General features: G+C 44.9%; 1 protein-coding gene across 1 annotated transcript in view; it reads left to right on the plus strand.

Annotated features, from left to right (window-relative positions):
- Positions 1–7,234: 7,234 nt before the first annotated feature.
- rapgef5a (Rap guanine nucleotide exchange factor (GEF) 5a) overlaps positions 7,235–22,643 on the plus strand; it is a 74,447-nt gene continuing 59,038 nt past the window's right edge. Inside the window, 3 exon segments of the mRNA XM_042075988.1 lie at positions 7,235–7,695; positions 19,048–19,098; positions 21,252–21,358. Coding sequence (XP_041931922.1) covers positions 7,540–7,695; positions 19,048–19,098; positions 21,252–21,358 — 314 coding nt within the window. The 5' untranslated portion in view covers positions 7,235–7,539.

Genomic DNA, 22,643 nt, shown 5'->3' on the forward strand with positions numbered 1-22,643 from the left:
CCTCTGTCTGGATGAAAAAGAGAAAAGAGAATTGAGGCCCAAGAGGGAGACCTCCCGGCATATGAAGTAGTGGAGTGTGTGTGTGTGTGTGTGTGTGTGTGTGTGTGTGTGTGTGTGTGTGTGAGATGATGGCAGCTGGGCTACTGACAATGTTTCCCGTTGTGCTGCACCTTTTGCCTGGCTTCTGGCTCCATGCTCACACACACACACACACACACACACACACACACACACAAACACACTGATAAGAGTGGTGTAAAGTGGTCATTGTACACCTCCACTATTCTTCTGGTTCTACACTGACCCCTTCCCCATTTTTGGAGGACCGATGAGGCCTCTGCTGACCTGCTGCCTCAACACAAACCCACAGCTAGCCACCATTTCAGCCCTCCCCCACCCTAAAATCTGAGACTACTGGCGTGCTCTTAAGGTTCACAGCACAAATGCACACACACACACACACACACACACACACACACACACACACATGCAGAAGCTCACACAAAAATGCACATGGGCACACACACACACACACACACACCAGTGTGGGGGTTGGTTTAAATATCACATATGAGGCGAGACAGCTCTGATTATTGTGGTTGCGTAACTGAGTGTATTATAGATTTTGTATGACAGCCTGAAGTGCTGCATGAGAGAGAGAGGGGGGGTGGGGGGGGGGGGGGGTAATATGATGAAGGGATAAATATGCTGGAACAAATTATGGTACACTTTGATCAAACTGAATGATGTAAAAACCACTACTACTACTTTACATTACTTACTAACATTACTACTGCTACTACTTCTACAACAACTACTACTGCCACTTTGAACACAATAATCATATATTAAAATCAAATCAGGCAGTAGGATATATTATGCCTTGATTATTTTACCAAATTAAGTGTGTGTGTGTGTTATGGCCGGCTCGAGACCGTACATAAAAGAGAAAGGCGGACAAGGTGGTTTGGTCAACCAAAATATATTTATTTAAATGTAATTACTAAATATTAAACTAGATGTACCGCAGAGCAGTACAAAATATGAACACCGCCCAGTCCAGCACATTTTTTCCACAAAAATAAATCACGCTGAAAGGCCTATATGATTCTAACTGTCGCACTTCTAGACAACAAGTATCTTCTAGACAACAAGTACCAAAACATGATTAGTTCATAGATTTCACATGTAAAATTCATTTTATACAACCCCACCCCCATCTTGCCTGTTCATAATTCTGAGAAATTCTTGAATTGTGTGCATGTGTGTTTATGTGTGTGGGTCTGTGTGTGTGTGTGTGTGTGTGTGTGTGTGTGTGTGTGTGCGCGTTCTTGTGTGTGTGCCTGCGTACAGTATGTGCCTATGTTCATATGCATGCATGCATACCTGTGTGCATATGCATGCATGCGTACATATGTCTACTGTGTGAGTATGTGTCATACGTATGATTACTGTGAATGTATGTGTGCGTATGTATCTGTTTATGCACATGTGTGCATATGAAATGGGTTAACATGACCCCTGAAGGCAAACATTCGGAAAAAATTGGTCATCCTAGGCCCTACAGTTCTCAAGATATTCACAGAAAACTGTGTCTGCCCTGCCCTCCTTTCGGGGGGGTCCAGTCCAGCGGGGGGCTACAGATCAAAACGAAAAACGATGGTTCCATGCTATCCATGTGGGGTACATGCCCACCAAGTTTCGTGTACCCCGGTCTTTCAGTGTCCCGGTAATTCTTGTTGGTGTAGGTCACTAAATGTACACATAAATTATTTTATTGTAAGGCCCCCCCATGAACGAAAGTTCACAAAACTTGGCATGCATTCGGAGGGTGTCATAATGATCCTACACTTTCAATTTCGTGCAGTTTTGACCATGTCAGCCAGAGATATTGTGATGAAAACACCTCATTTTTTGCTTTTTAATTTTTAACTAGGTGGCGCTATACATGAAATAAGTGGTAATGGGATAGGTTGACATGCCCCCTTAAGACCAACATACGAAAAAAAGGTGGACCTCCTAGGCCCTACGGTTCTCGAGAGATATTCACAGAAAACTGTCTCCGGCCACCTACAGGCCAGTTGGTGTATAGTAACATAAATTAATTTATTGTGTGGCCCCCCATGAACGGAATTCCACGAAACTTGGCGTGCATTCAGAGGGTGTCATAATGATCCTACACTTCCAATTTCGTGCAGTTTTGACTATGTTAGGTCACAGATACCTGCGATGACAACACCTCATTTTTACTTTTTTGTGTTTAACTAGGTGGCGCTATACATGAAATGAGTGGTTATGGAATGGGTTGACATGGCCCCTTGAGATCGCATACAAAAAAAATGGTCCTCCTAAACCCTACGGTTCTCGAGATATTCACAAAAAACTGTGTCTGCCCTACCCTCCTTTCGGGGGGTCCAGTCCAGTGGGGGGGGCTACAGATCAAAACGAAAAACGATGGTTCCATGCTATCCATGTGGGGTTACATGCCCACCAAGTTTTGTGTACCCCGGTCTTTCAGAGTCCCGGGAATCCTTGACGGAAATTTGGACATGCGAAAAAGAAGGAAAAAAAAAAAGAAAAAAAAAATCTGACTAAACCTATATGCTGCGCGGCGGTCATAATTACTGCAGTTCACAAGATGTCTAGGGGAGAAAATAGAATGTATGTACGTACGTGGGTGCAACGCAAAAGTGGAGTAAAAGATATAGAAAGAGATAAGGTGCGTGTAGGAAAGAAATCAATCTTTGTGTCTTCAAATCAGAAATGTGCCGAACCCAGAAATGACACAGCGAGAGAGAGACAGGGAGAGAAAAAACCCTGTATATAGCCCAACCCATTAACCCAGGTATATACCATTAACCAATTAGTTGAGCTAAAGTAAGCACTATCAGTGTATTGGCTATGCCAAGCCTGAAGTGGGCACAGGGGGTCGTAACAGTGTGTGTGTGTGTGTGTGTGTGTGTGTGTGTGTGTGTGTGTGTGTGTGTGTGTGAGGGAGAGAGAGAGAGAGAGAGCATTCCTTCACACAAATTTTGTGTGTCCATGCCAGCAGTATAACTGCATACTCAGACAATCCGCTCTGCATTGATGAACTGCAAAATGAACTGTCACCCGTTTACAGAAGCAATGAAAAATGTGACGAAACGGTGCATTCTCCATATGTATGTGTGTGTGTGTGAGAGAGAGAGAGAGGGAAATGGAGAGAGAGGTATAGGTGGGGGTGAGTAGAAGTGAACAGAGAAGCTGACATGTTGGCAGTAAGTCTTGTGTCAGCACTTCTCTGATGGTCTGCTTTGACACACTCTACTCAGGTGAGGTGGGTCTGTAGAATGCTTAAGTACGTTCCTATCCTCTCCTACAATGCAGCAGATTGGAAATGCCTCATGGCCTACAACGGAGAACCCCCTCCCCACCTTCCTCCCCCTGTAGCAACACCTCTCCCCCAGGCTTCTCAGAGGAGCTACCTGTCTGCTGGGCATGCAGACCAATCAGTCCCAATTCACAGTCCAATCAAAGCATTATTCCAGGCCCTCGGTGAGGTATGGTGAGATGGTCTAATACACGTGTCTTCTGGCAGCATGTTCCCTCCTGAACTCTCTCTTCTGTGTCTCTCTCGGGGGGCCCCCTGTATGGCTGCTGTCATCTAACACCTCCCTGCCAAGCCTGGAAATAGAGAAGAAATGATTGGGACACTCCCAGAGTTCTTCTCTCTCACACACATACACACCACACCCTCACATATAAATACACATATACATACACACTCATCACACCCTCACACACAAATACACACACACACACCACACTCACACATCAACACACAACAACAACACAAACACAAACACACACATACACTCACCACATCAAACCATATACACACACACTACACTACACTCACCCGCCACCACACATACACACACACACCATGAGCCATACACACACACACACACCATAGACTACACCCCCCCCCCCTCTCTTTACCAAAGCCACCTGCCCTGCTGACAGCAGCACTGCAAGTAAAGATACCCCCCCCCCCCCATTACCCACCTCCTCCCCCCACGCTGCAAACCTTACTGTCTAAACCCCCTCAGGGCAGTGCTTAGAATTCAGCAATACAAGGAGGCAATCCTTCACAGTGACACTGGCCTACTAGCGAGCACCGCGCGTGATTATCCTCCTCACAGTGGTATCTCCAACAGTTGTTGTTCCTCTTGAACAGCCATGCCATGTTTGTGATTTTATTTCCTGTTTATTAAGTAAAGAAACAACAACAACAACAAGCCAACACAAATTGGGCGAAAGGATATCCGTTCAGGCAATCTGAAAGGATGACCTTTTAAAAGATTTAAATCTCGTTATTGCACCAGAGTGAGGCAATACAACGCAATACAACTGGAAATGATTACAACGCCAGCTCTCCTGCTCTCTTTGTACTGAGAAATAGAAGATTAATGATCTTTATTTGTTCAACCCTTCATTGGGGGACACCAGCTCTGCCGCTGTAGAACAGACAAGGCGCTCTGACAGCAGGTGTTCCTTTGATTGGACAATGTTCAGGTCAGCAGGGGACTAACCAGCAGAGGGTTGGGTGGGGTGGGTGCGCTCTGAGAGACGCAGGCAGTGAGTGTGTGTGTGTGTGTGTGTGTGTCGGTGTGTGTGGAGGGCGGGGGGCAACCAGCATTTAAGCTACAAACCATTTCCAACCTGCCATGCATTATTAAGCAGCCATCTCCGCCTGGCAGGGGCATGTGATGTGTGTTAATAGGAAAGCACCCTTGGGCTGCGCAGGCGGACAAGACCCTAGAACCAAAGCAACGCTTATACGCCACATCTAAAGCTCCAGCAAATAGGCTACTGTGTGTGTGTGCGTGTATGCGTGTGTGAGAAAGAGAGAGAGAGAGAGAGAGAGAGAGAAAGAAAGAAAAAAAGAGAAAGATTGTATGTGTGTGTATCTGTGTGAGTAAGTGTGCATATGTATTTTTATGTGTATGTAAGTCTGCACACTGTCTGTGTGTGTGTGTGTGTGTGTGTGTGTGTGTGTGTGTGTGTGTGTGTGTGTGTGTGTGTGTGTGTGTGTATGCCGGGAGAAAGGCTGCACAAAATCTAAATCTCTGCTGCTGTCGTCCCATTAAGTCATTTAAATGTCATCCTCAGTCACACAAAGCAGTCCTGAAGCCTTGGCCACATCAGAGAAAATTCAAATAAGCCCAACCCCTCCCCCATTCCCTACACTTCCCAGGTCCCTGCAGCCCCGCCCGTGAAAGACAACACCACCGGCAGGGAGACGTTATCCACCTCATATCACAAGCGCAGTCCTTCAAAGGTGTAAACTAACACCACACTCAGGCAAGTCTTTGTGGCCACTGGCTGGTAGAGCCCACTGTTGCTCAATGCCCCACAGTTGAAGCGTTGGAAGCTTTGGAGACAAAGACAAAGTATTCTATCATCACCTGTGCTGTAGACACGTGTGAGTGTGTGTGTGTGTGTGTGTGTGTGTGTGTGTGTGTGTGTGTGTGTGTGTGTCTGTGTCTGTCTGTCTGTGTCTGTCTGTGTGTGTGTGTCTCTGTGTGTGTGTGTGTGTGTGTGTGTTATAGGAAGCATTTTTATTTTATTATTCAGAAAATTTGATTCCTAATGAAACTTGACTTGTAAAGTGGAACCAAATAATGTATATAAAATGTGTGTGTGTGTGTGTGTGTGTGTGTGTGTGTGTGTGTGTGTGTGTGTGTGTTGAAAATGTTACTGTGCAAACTCTCCAAAGTTCAAAGTCCTGTAGCCATTTATTTGAGAGCTATACATCCTACTTGTCACTCTGTCAACATTACCCTAAAGTAATTTACAGTGCGGGTTGAGCTGAGAAACAGAGATCAAGGCATCCTATCCCATCCAGCAGCTTTTTCCAGAAGTTTAAAAGTGCCCATTCTCATTGGATGATACCTGTGCGCTGAATCTCAAGGCATGGCTGTATATAACAATAGCAATGCAGAGAAAGGCTCTATAGACAAGGTGACTGTTTGCTAAACACAGTCATTGTTTGGCAGCCGTAGAAAAGGACAAAGAAAGTGGTTGCACCTGCCTCACAACATAATGTCTCCCCTCCCCCCAGAACATTGGCAGAAAGTATATGTGATTAAAACGTAAATCCTCAAGTTAACATTGTAACACACATATATTTACACTAATTATATTATGGTTTGTATATTTATGTTTTTTGTTTATTTTCATTATTGGTATTTTATATTGTATCAAGATTATTGTTATTATTGCTATGTTTGCTTAATGTAGGCTTACCAACTTTTAAAGATCTGTTTACTGTTCATTTTAACTGTTGTAATGTTCATATTTTATAAGTCGCTTTGGACAAAATTTTCTGCTAAATACAGTAACCATAACCATAACCATGTACAGCGTATGTAGGTAAATCAAATACACAAGCATGTATCAATTATTTGAAATAAGTTTAAATATATCTTTGGGAGGACATTACCAACAACAAAAGAAGTGTGAAGGCACAGTACTGAGACCCACATTTCATTTCGCCCGTTACTCAGTGGCTGTAATGCACTGACAACAGTGGAAATGGATATCATGGTCATGATCAGTGGCAAATTATCTTGTGGACATAACGTCCTTTCCCCGCAAAAGCAGAAATATATCCATAGAAGGATATGCTCAGGTCAGGTGACCTGTCCATAGTCATTGTGGAGAGGCTCATGTTAATGGTATGGGATATCTGTATTGATGTTAGTTCAGTAGGCCATTGGTAATGTTATTGTTACAAAAGCACCCACTGTTGCTAAAACATTTTAAAACCCCTGGTTAGGTTAGATTACTGGGACTGGTTTCTGGAATGCAGACCCCGCAACTTTCTCATTTTTGTTTTAAAAAGTTGTGCAAAATGGGGCAAAGGCATTCCTGTCTTTTCTGAGTAGGGATACGTGCAGAATTTCAATATTCTGTAAAATGCAAGGACAGGTGCTGTCAACAACAAAGGTGAGTCTTGCCCGACAGGTAGGCTTTATAAACAAAGCGGCCATATGTCGTGGGGGCCACGAAACTAGGGCTAACTTTAGCCACGCAACGGTGATCATGCTGAGTGGTGTCGTTGCCTTGTTCTACTGTCGACACCAGTTCGAGCGAATTCCCCCCCGAGGGTCTAGGTGGAAGTGATGCAGTGATGTTTCCGCACCTGTGAGTGACTGGCCGGTGCCACCTCCCCCTCTCCTCGCCTACACTTGTCCCCAAGCCTTAATGCACACTTACATTCTAGTACACACGCTCATGGCCGAGCGAAATCGTGAGCGGTAGAGAGAGTGAGAGAAAGAGAGAGAGGGAGACAGAAAAACTGATAGTAGGTTACTACGGAGGAGGAAAACGCAAAGCGCTGGGTGGAGCAGCGTCGTCGCGTGTTGCTGCGGGAACTCGTTCGGTTGAACGCGCGGTACATTGCAGATGCAAATAACGTCGAGCACAGAAGGCGAACGGGGGTAATGGTGATCCCAAACGGGTGTGTGTGAGAGAGACAGCTCCGGTAGGGATATGGAGGAATCCGAGAGCGTCCCCTCCGCACCAGAGGACGGACTCCTGGCTACCTGGCGCTGGAACAGAAACGCAAGGGAACAGGTTCAGTTGAAGCAAAAGATCAAAGATCTACCTGGCTTGTTGAAACACGGACTGCATTTGAGGAAGAAAAGTGTGAGTAGACTATCCTACATTATAGTCAAACGTGTCTGTCCTCATCGAGGTTAATGATTATTTGCGTTAAAGGGGAGAGACTGTGGATATGTTGCCACTGCCGCCCCAATGAGGTTCCTCTGCCACGGCTTGTTTATCGAAGACGCACGGTAGTAAATGTATAATTGGATTAATGTGGACAGATATGACTTAAACGGGATACCCTTGTTGTTTATAGATACATTCTGTGACGGCCTTTATTTATGAATCGTATTTTTCTGTTGTCATTGATAATGGGAAAATTCAGCGTATTTTTTATGTCATGGTATCTAAGGCAACAGGATCCTTCTTCAGCCCACTCACACCTGGCATGATCATAGCCTTACCAACTTAGCTGTCGTACAGGCTACCATGTCACGGCCCTAAAACACATATAGCCTAACTACCCTTTAATGGCATCGTTCCAGTAAATGATCATCAGACCATGGACAGATGTATTTCTGAATTAAGAAGTCATTCAAAGGCTGCAGCGATGACAGGTTGAAGCTCGTTTGGTTTGAGCGAGGGAATGGTAGCCTATTTTTGCATACAGACATCATTATGAAGGCGTTGGAGTCAATGACACGTTTTCTCTCGAGATGGATGTGTCAAAACAAGTATAAAAAAAGACAGTAGGCCGCCACCTAGGCTACTGACATTGTGATCAGGGCCTGCATTACCCTGTAATTCGGGGGATGACGTTCATTAGCAGGGGAGAACCTACTCTTCCTGTGGACATAGGTGCACTCAGGCAAGGATAACTGCCTCTAAAAGCAAAGGCACTACATCTTTCCAAGGACATGCACTGTACTACAGGACCCCCCCCCCCCCCACACACACACACACACTCTCTCTCTCTCTCTCTCAAATTCAAATTCAAGCTGCTTTATTAGCATGACTGTATGAACAGTGTTGCCAAAGCTATTGTTACATACAACATAACACACATAACATTCTCTCTCTCACACACACACTGTTTTTTTTTTAAATGACCCTTGCACCAGAAATGCAGAGTTAGACCCATTTTAATGGAAAGGTCATATGTAATGTAAGCATCTAAAAGCAGGTGAATGGCACAACGCAGAAGACCTGTATGTTTTTTGTATGGTCCTTCCTCGTGTGCTTTTCTGGCTCCGTGCTACATGTCTGCCAAGCAGATTGTCTCCCCCTCAGCAATTTAGCACTTAACTACCAGAGCAGGGACTCTCTCTCTCTCTTTCTTTCTCCCTCTCCCTCCAAAATGGTGTCACGGAGCAGTGCCGTGACTTTGAACTAGAATCTGTTGTTGGCTGTTTACATTCACAGCAAATGTAATGGCCTTCATGGTAGTCACTGAGAGGAATTGTGTATCATACAAACACTGTGTTTAGATAAACAGGCAAGCTGTCGTGGTTTGGAATTAATTTGGCAGTTATTACTTGTTTTATTGGTGCCTGTTTTTAAACAATAATTCGGAGGCGTGAAGCATATCTGTCGAGACTTGCCTGTCTTAATCAGCTTATATTTGGATTGTGCTTTGAAAGCACAGATTAGGTGAAGCTGAAACTAACTGATGTGATGACCTGTTACACTCATGGAATGTGTCAATATGGCTAAGTGAGAACCCTGAGGAGGAGCTCTGGAGTCTGAGATTAGAACTCTGTGAAGGGTCTCTACATCCGCTGTTTAGAATGTTGTGGAATATCAATCCAGTTCAATTCATTGTGTACTTTCTTGGCATGACCTCTTCCCATTGCACAATATTGTCAGAGCATTATTACCTCTAACTTTTGTCATTAGAACTTTGTGGTAGGCCTAGATCTTCAAATTCTACCATTAGAACTTTGTGGTAGATCTTTCAAATTCTACCATTATAACTTTGTGGGAGATCTCTTAATTATGATGTAAGTGGAGAAGTTCACACTGAAAGACTGCAAGACAAAAAAATTAAGGTATTTTTATCTTTAAATACAGAAGCATGAGCTCAGAATCTCTTAATTCTACCATTAGACCTTTGTGGAAAACCTCTAAATTCTCTCTTAGGACTCTTTGGAAGATTACTGAATTCTATCTTTCAAACTTTGTGGAATAGCTCTACATTGTGACATTGGGTCTTTATGGAAGAGCTCGAGGGGGAAGATGAAAATGCCTGCAAGGGGACTATTGCTCTCTTTTGTTGGAGACGTGCCACTGATCGGTTTTTTTTTCACTACCCCGGCTGTCCTCTAAAGAGGTTGGCAAATCTATCTGTGTTTTTAAGGATTAGCTGTGGGAAGGAAGAGGGATGCAGAGGAGAGGGGGAGAGGAGAGAGGAAAAAGGAAGGAGAGGAGAGGAGAGGAGAGGAGGAGGTGGCGATGATGGAGGAGGACACCGTCGTCAGCCAGCTGTGGGCTTTAGCCCGCCATGCGTGAGGATTAGGTGGAGAGACACACAAACGATGCTCAGACGCCCCTGACATCCAAACACTCTCTGTGGGAGAGGTTGGAGGGAGCAGCTTTAGCTCACGGTGGATATGAAAGCGCATGTGTGTGTCTGTGTGTCTGTGTGTCTGTGTGTCTGTGTGTCTGTGTGTCTATGTGTCTGTGTGTCTGTGTGTGTGTGTCGGTCAGGTTTGGAGTTTGAAGTGCTGTCTCAGTGCTGATGATGAGGATGATGACGGTGGCGGAGGCAGTGCATTAGCTCATCTTCCTCCTCTGCTCTTAATCTACCCGCGTGCCACGTGCTATCTGCAAAAAGCCTACAGAAGCCCCTGCTGTGTGTGCATCTGAGCAGCTTGTAGGGTGAAATCTTGTCAGACAGAGCCTTGCAAAATTATTTTCAACCCCCCTCCATCTCAATAGTCCACCCAACATCACTCCACCCGCCTCTACCCGAGATGTGCACTGTGGGTCTTGTGATGAGGTGCACATTTTCTCTCTCTCTCTATCTCACTGTCTCTTTCTCTCTCTCTCTCTCGCTCTTTTTCTCTTTCTCTCTGTCTCATTCACACACACACATAAAATGTTCTTTCTCTCTCTCTTCCTCCCTCCATCTCTCCCTCTCTCTCTCTCTCTCTTTCTCATATGGGGTTCTTGAGAAGAACGCTGGGCCGTTTGCCCGGCGCCGACATGATGGACCGTCCTCTCTGCTCCTCTCTTATCTCTCCGCTTGCAGCTCATCTCATTTTGGTCATCTTCTCCTCTCCGCTCCTCTCTGCTCCTCTCCGCTCCTCTTGGTCTCCGTCTCCGTCCCTCCGTCTCTTCCAGTTCTGTGCTGCCCCCTGCACCAGCCATGCATATCACACATGATTTATCTCGGGGGTAAAACGGAAAAGGGTCTTATGAAGTGTCTGTCATGACTTGAAGCGTGTTCATCATCTCCCCTATCAGGTCAAAGGAGTCCTCAGCAGGGCTGGCTTAATGAGGGCTTATTCTGCCGTCAACGTAGTTCTGCTTGTGTCCTAGGTTGGTGTCAGTCGGCTTTGACTTCATCAGTTCAGCAGGTCAGAGAAGATTAATAGGAATTAATTTTTTGAATGAAATTATTAGCTGAAGAATCACTTAATGTGGCTTCCATGAAAGTATGTGTATTAATGAACTGGGTTGACTCTTGTTATTTCTACTATGTAATACTACCACTGTCGTTTTTGTCTTCAGCTAAAATGGTGTGTGTTAAAGCAAAGAGATCTTGTAGTCTTGTATACTTATAGCAGATTTTGGCTCACAAGGATATATTTTTTTCCGAATCAAAAAGAGGTGACACTGACACAAGACTTTTGCTTATGAATATGAATTTCAACTCTTTCTTTCTTCCATCCCTCCCTCTTTCTTCCATCTCTCCCTTTTTTCTCTCTCTCTCTCTTCCCCTCTTTCTCTGTTTTCCGTCCCTGAACATCTGTTCTTGGCCAGGCCCATATTTCAACGTAGAACAAAATCCTCTGAGACTGGTCAGGGTCTCACTCGGCACGATTCGGGATGCTGGGTCCGTGCTAGTAAATGGCACAGATTTCAGCATCCAAAAAACATGAGCCGCAAAAAATATGGGAATTCATATGAAATATATGAATTCATAGGATTTAATATTTGTAGTTATTATGTAAGTTTACACAGTATAATGCAATTTGAATGCATCATATAAGTGACATAGAAACCTTGCATTGCAGAAAACCTTCACCTAGTGAGTTCATGCACCGGCATATGAGGCTTTATTTTATTTATTTATATGTTTTATTTTGTTATCCATGTAACCTATCTTTCCCCAAATCCCATTTGGACGCAGTGCCACAAACGGAGATTAAATAACAATAGCCTCTTTGGTAATCCTCACCTGTATTTGCACACCGCACTGTGTGTGTGTGTGTCTGTGTGTGTCTGTGTGTGTGCGTGTGTGTGCGTGTGTGTGCGTTTGTGTGCGTGCGTGTGTGTGTGTATGCGTGTATGCGTGTATGCGTGTATGCGTGTATGCGTGAGAGAGAGACAGACAGACAGACAGATAGACAGAGAGAGAGACCAGCAAGAGAGACATAGAGAGAGAGAGAGACAGACAGAGAGAGAGAGACAGACAAGAGAGAGAGAGAGACAGACAGAGAGAGATGTTGTGCAAGTTTTAAACTTGCACAGGGATATTGGAGCTTTAGTGTATGTGGGGTGTGCATGGTAATTTAAGTGCATGCATGTCTCTGTGTGTGTGTGTGTGTGTGTGTGTGTGTGTGTGGTGTGTGTGCGCACTTGCGTGCATGTAAATGAACTGAGACAGAGCCTGTTTGATGTCTCCATCTTGCCACGGCAGATTTACCCCGGGAGGAGAGACGCGAGTCGTGTTGAGCTCTGTGTGTATGTGTGTGTGTGTGTGAGAGATAGTGATTGTGTGTGTGTGAGAGAGAATGAGGGAATGTGTGTAGATGTTTGTGTATGTATGACCATATTATGCATGTGCTGTTCTGAAGTGTGTGTGTGTGTGTGTGTGTGTGTGTGTGTGTGTGTGTGTGTGTGTGTGTGTGTGTGTGTGCGAGCAAGCAAGCAAGCATGAGAGAGCGTGTGGCGCTACAGAGCTGAACCACGCAATCTGGGAGTAATCCATTTCTGCCAGATAATGACCCACACACAGTCACACACTCGCAGCAAACAGGGCTGCCCTCCCTGCCTGTGCTTTGAAGTCTTCACGTAGATAAACGCATCGCCTGTCTCTCTATCACTTGCGCTCTCTCTCTCTCTCTCTCCCTCACTCTATCTTGTGGGCCCTCTCTGTCTTCTTCTCTCCTCTCTGTCTCTCTACTCCACTCCTTCTCCCTCACTGCCTCGCTCCATCTTTCTCTTCCTCTCTACTTCTCTCTCTTCCCTCCATCCTTATCTCTCTTACTCCAGTTTCTCTCATGTCACGTTCTCTCACTTGACTCTTTTTTTTCTCTCTTTCTTTGCCTTCTCTCCCTCTCACCCTTCTCTTGTCTTTCTCTCTCTCTCCACCCCTTTTCTCTGTTTATCTGTTCTCTTATCCTCCCTTGTGTGTTTGTCACTTCCTATTTTCCTCTCCTCTGCCGACTCCCACTCTCTTCTCATCTTCCAAACATTGTTGTTGTTCTTCTGTTCCCCGTCCACCTTTATTCCGTCCTTTTTATATCCTCCTTTCCATTTCTCTCACCGTCACTGATCCTCAACTCGCTTTTTCCATTTTGCTCTTGCTCTCTCTCCCCCTCCCTCCCTCCCTCCCTCCCTCCCCATCTCTCTCTTTCTCTTTCCCTCTCTGTCTCTTCCCCTCTGTTTCTAGCTCTCTCTCTTCCTCCCTCTCTTTCTCTCCATCCTTGCTCTCTTCTACTCTCCCTTCCTCCCTTCTCTCTCTCTCCTACTCTCTCCCTCCCTCTCTCTTCCTCCCCTCTCTCTCTCCCTCCACCCCCCCCCTCTCTCTAGCATATCAAATAAATGTCCTTCACTGTAGCTACTGCAGTGGCCGATGGAGCCGCTGGGAGGAGGAGGCAGATAGACAGACAGACAGACAGACACAGCCATATTTAGAGAGTAAAAGAGAGAGAGAATGAAGGAATAGAAGGTGAAAATGGAAAGAAAAGAGACTGACACAGATATGAAGATAGAGAAATACAGTGATCAACTATATGTATATGTTAATTAGAATGGTATTTAGCAGACAGTTTTTGTCATTTTATTTTATTATTGCAATGCATTTATATTGTAATGCAAACATTTTCCCCTTGATGAACAATTTTTTGTTTTTGTTATTTTATTATATTGATATAATTATATTATATTGGTATAATTTATATTTCATGATTTAGCAATATTATACTTTTGCTATTGTATTACTGTTGTACAGTCATGCCAATAACACAATGAAGCTTATTGAATTGAAAGAAATTGAATTGATTTGAGATTGAGAGAGGGAATAGGGAAAGAGAGGGTGAGTGAGAGAGAGAAAGTCAGCAGTCAGCTCCCTCCAGCTCTGAGGCTCTCTGACGGAGTGCCTTGTCTTTGGTCTCTGCTGAGAGGAACAGCTGCCCAATTTAACAGGATTCAGGGAGCTGCCCCCCCCCCCCCCCCCCCTGCTGGAGAGGAGAGGCCTCCATGCTGAGTGTTTCTGCTCCCAGGGAGAGGGGGGGGGGGGGGGTAGAGAAATCGAAGGATAGAAAAAAGATGGAGAAAGGGATGTAGAGCGATAGGAGGGAGAGAGGAGGAAGGAAGAGAGATTGAAGGACAGGGAAAGAGAGGGATGAACAGAGAGGGGGGAGGGAGAGCGACAGATAAAGCAAGGGAGGATATGGATGAGGGAGAGAGAGAGATTGAAGGATGGAAGGAGAGGGACAGATAGATGGATAAAAAGATAGGAAGGGATAGAGAGAGTGAGAGAGATGGAGGAAGGGAAGAGAGAATGACAGATAGAGGGCTATAGGAATGGAGATGGAGGGAGGGAGATTAAGAGCTGGTGGAGGTGGCAGAGATGAGGAGGAATAAACAGGAGTAAGAGGAAGAGGAGGCGGACAGGGATGAATGAGTGTGGCGCAGACGCAGGGGAATGTGAGAAGCCGTATGGGAAGCCATGCAGGACAGAAATACTGGAACACTGGAAATACTGGAACCACATACTGAATTTGCATGTCCACACTACTGAAACACTCACACACATACTCACTGCTCTGCTCTGAAATGCCACATCACTGAAACACTCACCAGACACTTGTGCTATACCTCGGAAATGCGTAGACACACACATACATTCACCACTTTGCTATATCTCTGAAACACTCACACACACATACATTCGCCACTTGTGCTATATTTCTGAAACACTCACACACACATCCAGTTATTACATGCTTCACACAACTCCAGTGAGACAATTTCCAGTTGGAGAGAGAGACGATTTTCAGTGGAAGACAGAGGTGATCATTGGGAGGGAGGGAGAGAGAGAGAGACGATTTTCAGAGGGAGATAAACTCTCTTCTCTTCTCCTTTCTCTTCTTTTCTCTACTCTTCCCATCTTTTCTTATTTCCTCTCCTCCTTTCTCTTCTACTCCTCCCCTCCTTTCTCTTCTCTGAGCCTGCCGTGGCCTGCATCACTGTTCCTGTAAAGATGCAAGCACTCTCTCACATACACACACCACACACATACATACATACATACATACATACATACATACACACTCTCTCTCTCTCATACAGCCACATACTCTCTCTCTCTCTCTTACTCACTCACTCCCTCTCCCACGCACTTACACAGTTATCTCCATGCTCGAGTGCACTCTGTGCTCCACTTCTCTCCCAGCCCAAACACTGTCGGCAGTAGTCTACCCCCTGGAAAAACCCGCCTCATACATTACAGCACTCCAAAATCAATACTCCACATCAGACCCAGCCGGTCCCACTCACTTCTTGTAGACAGACAACAATACTCACATTCAGCCAAAACACCCACATACAGCCAGGACCGGAAAGACGGACTGTCTCGCGTCTGTCATCGCCGCTGAACACCCCCCCCCCCCCCCCCCCCCCCCCCCACACACACACACACAGTACAGCAACTTTGTAAATGAGTTCATGTCCTTGTATGTGAGATCTCCTCTCTTATCCCATGTGTATATATGTGTGTCCCACGGGTGTCTGTCACTTGGTGTGGCGTGTGTGTGGGTACACGTTGGGCCTGACAGAATGGTGCTAATGAATGCGTGGGATTTCCGTGTCTGTGTGTGTGTGTGTGTGTGTGTGTGTGTGTGTGTGTGTGTGTGTGTGTGTGTCTTTTCTTACTTTTACTTTTTGACGTTTTGCCAATGACAAATGGCACAAGGGAACAGTAAGAGGATTAAGGCGAGTTTTGCGGGTCTGAAAACGGTGAGGAGGAATCTAAGTAGTGCTTCCTCCTCCTCCTCCACCTCCGCCACCACCACCACGTACCCATCAGTCATCCGACACGCTCCTCTGAGCCTCGCCGCTCGTACCCATGATCTCTCTAGTATACGCTGTCGGAGAGACGCCCTCACTCTCCGGCACGCATCGGTCCCCGACCTGGCGCCGATCTGGACATGCCAGATAACCAGATATGCTCCTTTGAGTTTCGCCGCTCATAACAGTCATGAGGAGAGATGACTATCACTGTGTATCATGTCTGAGGATATAGAGGAGGTTTCTACTGTAATTCTGTTTAGTAGAGGAGTGTGGTATGTAAAAAAGTTGAAGCTCCGCAGTTAATGTGCATTACAATACAGGCAGGTGGAGACTTTGAGGAGCGTGTGTGTGTGTGTGTGTGTGTGTGTGTCTCATACCTGTCCCATCACAACCTCTGGGCAACCATAATTATTTCATTTCTGCCTTAGTCAGGATGAGCTGGCAGGTGTGTGTGTGAGCCCATCATTGGTCTCCTGTGTGTCTCAATTGTGTCAGTATCACCCCATAGAGAGCATCAGAACTCCACATCAGGTCTGGCCCTGGCTCGGAGCAGATTTGGCACTGATATGGCACCAATCTGGAAGGACACGTTCCAGATCGGGGCCAGATCAGCATCACAGTTTGCACCTGCTATCTGATACCAGTGTGCCTGATTAGCATCCGTCTGCCCAGTCTCACCTTTTTATTCTGCTGATGATTCACCAGGCAAGTTCCTGGTTGATGCTTGTGGATGGCGTCACTGCTAGAGGCCATGACATTCAAACACAACAGTCAAGCGAAGTGCAACTGGAATTCAGAATGGCTCCATTCATTCGCCGTCAGGGGACTAGGGTGATGGGAAGTCGTTCTGCAAGCACACTTCGCAGGAATTGAGCATTGCGGCACTTTGAAATCTATGCTCTCTGACTGACAGCTAAGTATTGTGTGGCTTGTGGTTGCAAGATAAGGTTATTTGAGTGACAGATGGTTTGAATTCTGATTTCAAAAGGTACTCAGGGCCAGTTTACTCAGCATTCTTTTGTAGGCGTTCATCACATGTGATACCTATTCTTTAGGAGGCCTAGATTACAGTTTAGGGACCTGCACTACTGCACCACTCCATGGTCTTAATCAACCAGTTCCTCCTCATTCAGTTGACCAAGGACACCAGTGTTTCCAATACATTGACTTATTTGTGGCGGCCCACCACAATATCAACATTGACCACCACACAATGATTTTCCAGGTTGTACTAAATTGTGCTTAAATCTGGTTAGCATCATAACCACGCTGAGCTAATTTGTTAAAAACTGTTGCATTCAAGTTAATTCTGCAAACCAACCACCACAAATGGAATTCAATTCTGTGGGAAACACTGGACACTGTAACCTTCTCATGAGTTCAAGTTTATTGGAGCAAGTAGAGAGTTTTGTGACTTCATGGCAGTTGATCGCAGAGACGATGGGTGACCCACTTCCTGCGCCGGGCTGTTGGGCCGATATCTGGGAGACGGTGTGTACGTTATGCAGACAGGAAGAGGCAGCGGAGCGCTGCACGTCGTGTAGCGGAACTGCTGAGCGGCTCCGTAGTAGCGATAACGAAGATCACTCTTCTAGTTCTAGATCTGCCTAATGATCCGTCTCCTCTCCTCTCCTCACACTCGCTCGCTTGCTTGGCACTGAAGGCTAATTTAACAGTTTAGCATCAGTAACTCTCTCTCTCTCTGTCCCCTTCAGAACCAGGCCGCAGCCGATCGCCTTCTATAACAGCACCGCAACTCTGTTAGTCTGGACGCAAGTTGATGTTTGTGAGACTAGTTTTTTGACCTCTTTGTTTCCCAAAGTACAGGCAAAGTTCAGTATTCATTGAGTTGGTTCTTAGATTCTGAAGTAGGCCTACCTACACAAGGCTAGACTTCAGTCATTTTCATTCACATTGACGTCACATTGCTGCTTCGCGACAGCGCGAAATATGGTAGCCTACATATTTGAAGATGTAGAGGTTCTACCCTACTTCTATGTGGTATGATTACTGTTTGAGATCTAGTCTAGTTTAGGAGGTCTAGTTTAGGAGGTAGACTCACTATTGATATAGCATTATTAGCCTACATAAGGAGTAATGAGGATGAGAGGTTGCTGTCATTGTGTAGTACATCTGAAGATGTAGAGGGCCTTTCGTAATTCTGTATATTAGAGAAGATGGATTCTATGCTAATGCTGTGTTGTACGGAAAGAAGAAGCTCCACAGTTAATATGCATTGAAGTGGAGATTTTGACAATGAAGCTGTGTATTATAGATGAGGAGCAAGAGCCTCTGCAGTCATGCTGTGTGTGTGTGAGTGTTTGTGTGTGTGTGTGTGTGTGAGTTATATGTGAGCTTGCAGCGAGCCTCTCCACAGTGGTGTAATGGGAAATAATGTGGTGGACTGCACGCTGGGAGATGAGGTGTTTGATCAGAGCTCTGTCAGACGAGGGTTCACTGAGTTCATGCAAATGCACCATCCTCTCCGAGCAGCAGGGCAGGGCAGACACTGGGAGCTCCCTCTGCCATATATTAGCACGACTTCACATTCACTCTTCTATTGACACCATTTTGTGTCATTTTGCACCATTGTTCGCACTTGCGGAATAATCATGCTTAATTTCACATAGATGTTTTTTAAATTGATTGAATGATTATAAGGTATGACGTTTCATACATATTATTGATATATTTCATACTGTATTGATTTATACAGTATGAAATACACATTACATTTAATATGCAATATTATATGATGAATAGGCTTAGACAATATTACGGGTAATATACATCTGATATATATATATATATATGAAATTCTTCAGATTTTAAATTTTCTTTGTTCATGACTGTTAAAAGTGTGATAGGTGAGATGAAGATCTGTGTCCTGTTGGCATGAGTGTGTGTGTGTTTGTGTTTGCTCTGGCTTGCTGTTTGTTTTAGACGCCATTATGACCTTGTTTGTTTTTATTGATTGTGTCTTGGCAGCAGTCACCTGACACCATCCCTGGACCGAGCGCTGGACTCCCCCGACAAAAGGTAGGGAAATCCATAACCACACACACACACACACACACACACACACACACTTTCTGGTCTTGGGTAGAGACACCTGTGCCCTGAATACACAAAGCAATGACTGCATTTTTGGCACATCCCCACAAACATGTGCAGCTATGACATCATGCAGTGCACACACAAAGACACACACTCCCACACACACACACACCAATATTCATCACTGCAACCAGATTACAATTCTCTTTCGCTGTGTGTTTGTGTGTGTGTGTATCTGTATCTGTATCTGTGTGATTCAGAGAAAAGTATATAGAAAGAGTGAGAGTGCGTTTTCGCGTGTGTGTGTGTGTGCTGCTGCATGCACACGTGTGTATGCATGCTTAATCAGAGGTCCCTGAGGAAGGCCCTGAAGCACAAAGGGGCTTGTGATGTTAATCGGTACTCTTCATGTTGATGAGGCCTCCTCTCGTCTCCTTTCCTCTCCTCTCTTCTCTTCTCCTACCCTTCCCTCCTCAGCCCTCTCTTCTTCCTCCTCCTCCTCCTCTTTTTCCTTGTGCGATCCGAGCTCCTCTGGTTATCATAATGGGGAGCACGCGTCTCCAAAGCCCCCCCGTAATCCCTCTAACATGCCGGAGCCGTTAAGGAGCAGTGCCCAAGCCGGCTAAACGCCCGGCTCGTGTTACACGTTTTTGCTAACCGCTGTGCCTCAGGGATGGCGTAGATTACAACAGCCAAGAGGAGGAAAAATTGCTTTGTGAAACAATTAAGCTTAATTGTTTTCTTTTTTTTTTTTGGAGCAAGCTGTAATGTCTCCCCAGGTGATTTACAAGACTGATGTGATTTTCTGTGATTTGGCTCAGGAGAGACGGCACTTGTTGTGAGTCTCTTCCTGACTCTTCTGTAGTTGTCTGTGTAAAGCTATAAGCAGTGCTGTATAATGCATAGACCTCATGTATTTGAAACGGTTCAAGGTTCTAGTACATCAAGCTGCACAGAAGGTCCATTTTTTTGACACAAGAGCAAAAATGGCATTTTAATACGATTTGGTTGTAGCAGGCAGCTTTTGCCCTGTTTCTGTCAAAACATGTGCCATGCCTCTTAAATGTCTTCAATTAAACCTGATTGTTTCTCAGCAAATGTATTGAACTATTTATAGTTATTATATTACATAATTTAAGAAGCCTAGTTATGTTGCTGCAAATTAGTAGCCAGTGCTGAACATATTGTCAGTGGCTGGATGTAGATGTCTCTCTCTCTCTCTCTCTCTCTCTCTCTCTCTCTCTCTCTCACTTTATCTATCTTGCTTTCTTTCTTTCTCTCTGTCTGTCTCTTTTTTCTTTATCCATCTCTCTTTCTCTCTTTCTTCATTTCTCTTTCTTTCTTTCTTTCTCTCTCTCTCTCTCTCTCTCTCTCTCTCTCTCTTGCATGTTAGACTCCAGAAAAATATGTCTCCACGTGTTTGACAACTCCTCCAGCAGCGCTAATGTAATGTTGGAGAGCTGAGTCACATAGGCAGATTTATTAGTCGACTACTGGCGGGACAACGAAAGAATGAGGGGAAAAAAGAAAAGAAAGAGTGCGGAGGAAGACAGGAAGTCAGAACAAGAGCGATAAACGGGAAGAAGGGGGAAATTCCAGACGTTCTTTCCTGAAGTTGCTGTTTGATAGGACAACCTGTGGGATGACATTATTTGTTATGCAAAATAAGCTATTTTTAATTATTATAATTTGTCGGGGAGATTGCTATGAAATCATCCTGTGTTTTATGTAAACAGGTGTGTGTATGTGCACTGTGGTGGTGCATGTCATGTTTCATAACGTGTGTGTAACAGAACCACAGATGTACAGTAACAAACATGAAACTGCTTCTGTGTGCTTCAGGCTTGAGATTATGTATCCTCCTACCCCACAGCCAAAAAGAGAACTCATTCAAATTGTATGCAAACAGACACACACACACACACACACACGCACACACAGACAAGGTCACAGCCAGCCTAAAACAAACACATGGCAGACAAAGAAGAACAGACTCTCACAGACACACTCACTCGCAGATAAACACAAATACACACACACACACACACACACACAGGGTTCATGACTAACATCTGTTGGTGTGATTTAACACACACACACAGGTATGTGACAAACATCTGTGTGTGTTGTGTCAGACGTGTTCCCAGAGTTTCCCGTGTGCGGGCCGAGCGCTGAGGAATGCCTTCCTGTCCCATGGACCCTACCCGGCCAAAGACAAGATCCACCTGGCGCGCATCATCAGGTCAGGCCTTCTACGTGTGTGTGTGTGTGTGATAGATATTTTGTTTAGACTTTTATCTTTGTCTGTTTGTGTGTCACATTTATTTTGGAATCATCAGGCTAGGCCTTCTGTGTGTGTGTGTGTGTGTGTGTGTGTGATGTTTTACATTACATTACATTACATTTAGCAGACACTTCTTGACCAAAGTGACTTACATAAATCAGCTATATTACAAGGGATTACATTGTCTCCGGAGCAACTTGGGGTTAAGTGCCTTGCTCAAGCTGGGAATTGAACCAACAACTTTCATGGCTACTGCACGCTAGCCCAGCTCCTAAACCACTACACTACCACCTTCATTGTCTGTTTGTGTCACATATTTCTTTAGAATAATCACACTATGCCTCTCTCTCTCTCTCTCTCTCTCTCTCTCTCTCTCTCTCTCTCTCTCTCTCTCTCTCTCTCTCTCTCTCTCTCTCTCTCTCTCTCTCTCTCTCTCTCTCTCTCTCTCTCTCTCTCTTTTCTTTCTTTCTCACTCTTTCTGTATGTATAGAAACTAATTATTGTGATTTTATCTCAGTGCTCTTCAGTACTTCAGAGAGAAAGGGAGAGAAACAAATATTGTGTTTTTCTGTCAGGGGGTCTGTTATTTATAGATTTATTTCTGTGTTTTTATATGTGTGTGTGTGTGTGTGTGTGTGTGTGTGCGTGTGTGTTTATAGATTTATCGTGTGTCTGTTCATTTATTTATTTTTAGCGCTGGCTTTTATCTGCGCCTGATGAAAGACCGCCATGTACCTTACCAGACAGTCAAGTGAATGGACTATTGATTCCTGAGTGCCTTTGTTGTGTGACTCTGTGTCTGTGACCCTGTGTGTGTGTGTGTGTGTGTGTGTGTGTGTGTGTGTGTGTGCCACAATAAGATCCTGTTCAGCTCAGGTAGAATTAGTGTTGGACCATGTTTGGAGTGGAGTGTGTGTGTGTGTGTGTGTGTGTGTGTGTGTGTGTGTGTGTGTGTGTGTATCTGTCTTACTGACTGTAGTGTGGGGGTGTGGGGCTATCAGGGTAGGTGAATGCTTGTTTGTGTCTGTGTTAGCTTGTTTATGTGGTTATGTGTGTTTGTGTGCCTTTGAGGTTTTATATGTGCATATGTAGGGTTTTTGTGTGTGTGTGTGCCACAATAAGATCCTGTTCAGCTCCGGTAGAATTAGTGTTGGACCATGTTTAGATTGGAGTGGTGTGTGTGTGTGTGTGTGTGTGTGTGTGTGTGTGTGTGTGTGTGTCTTACTGATTGTAGTGTGGGGGT

The sequence above is a fragment of the Alosa sapidissima genome, chromosome 21 (genome assembly GCF_018492685.1).
Source record: "Alosa sapidissima isolate fAloSap1 chromosome 21, fAloSap1.pri, whole genome shotgun sequence".
NCBI lineage: Eukaryota > Metazoa > Chordata > Actinopteri > Clupeiformes > Clupeidae > Alosa > Alosa sapidissima.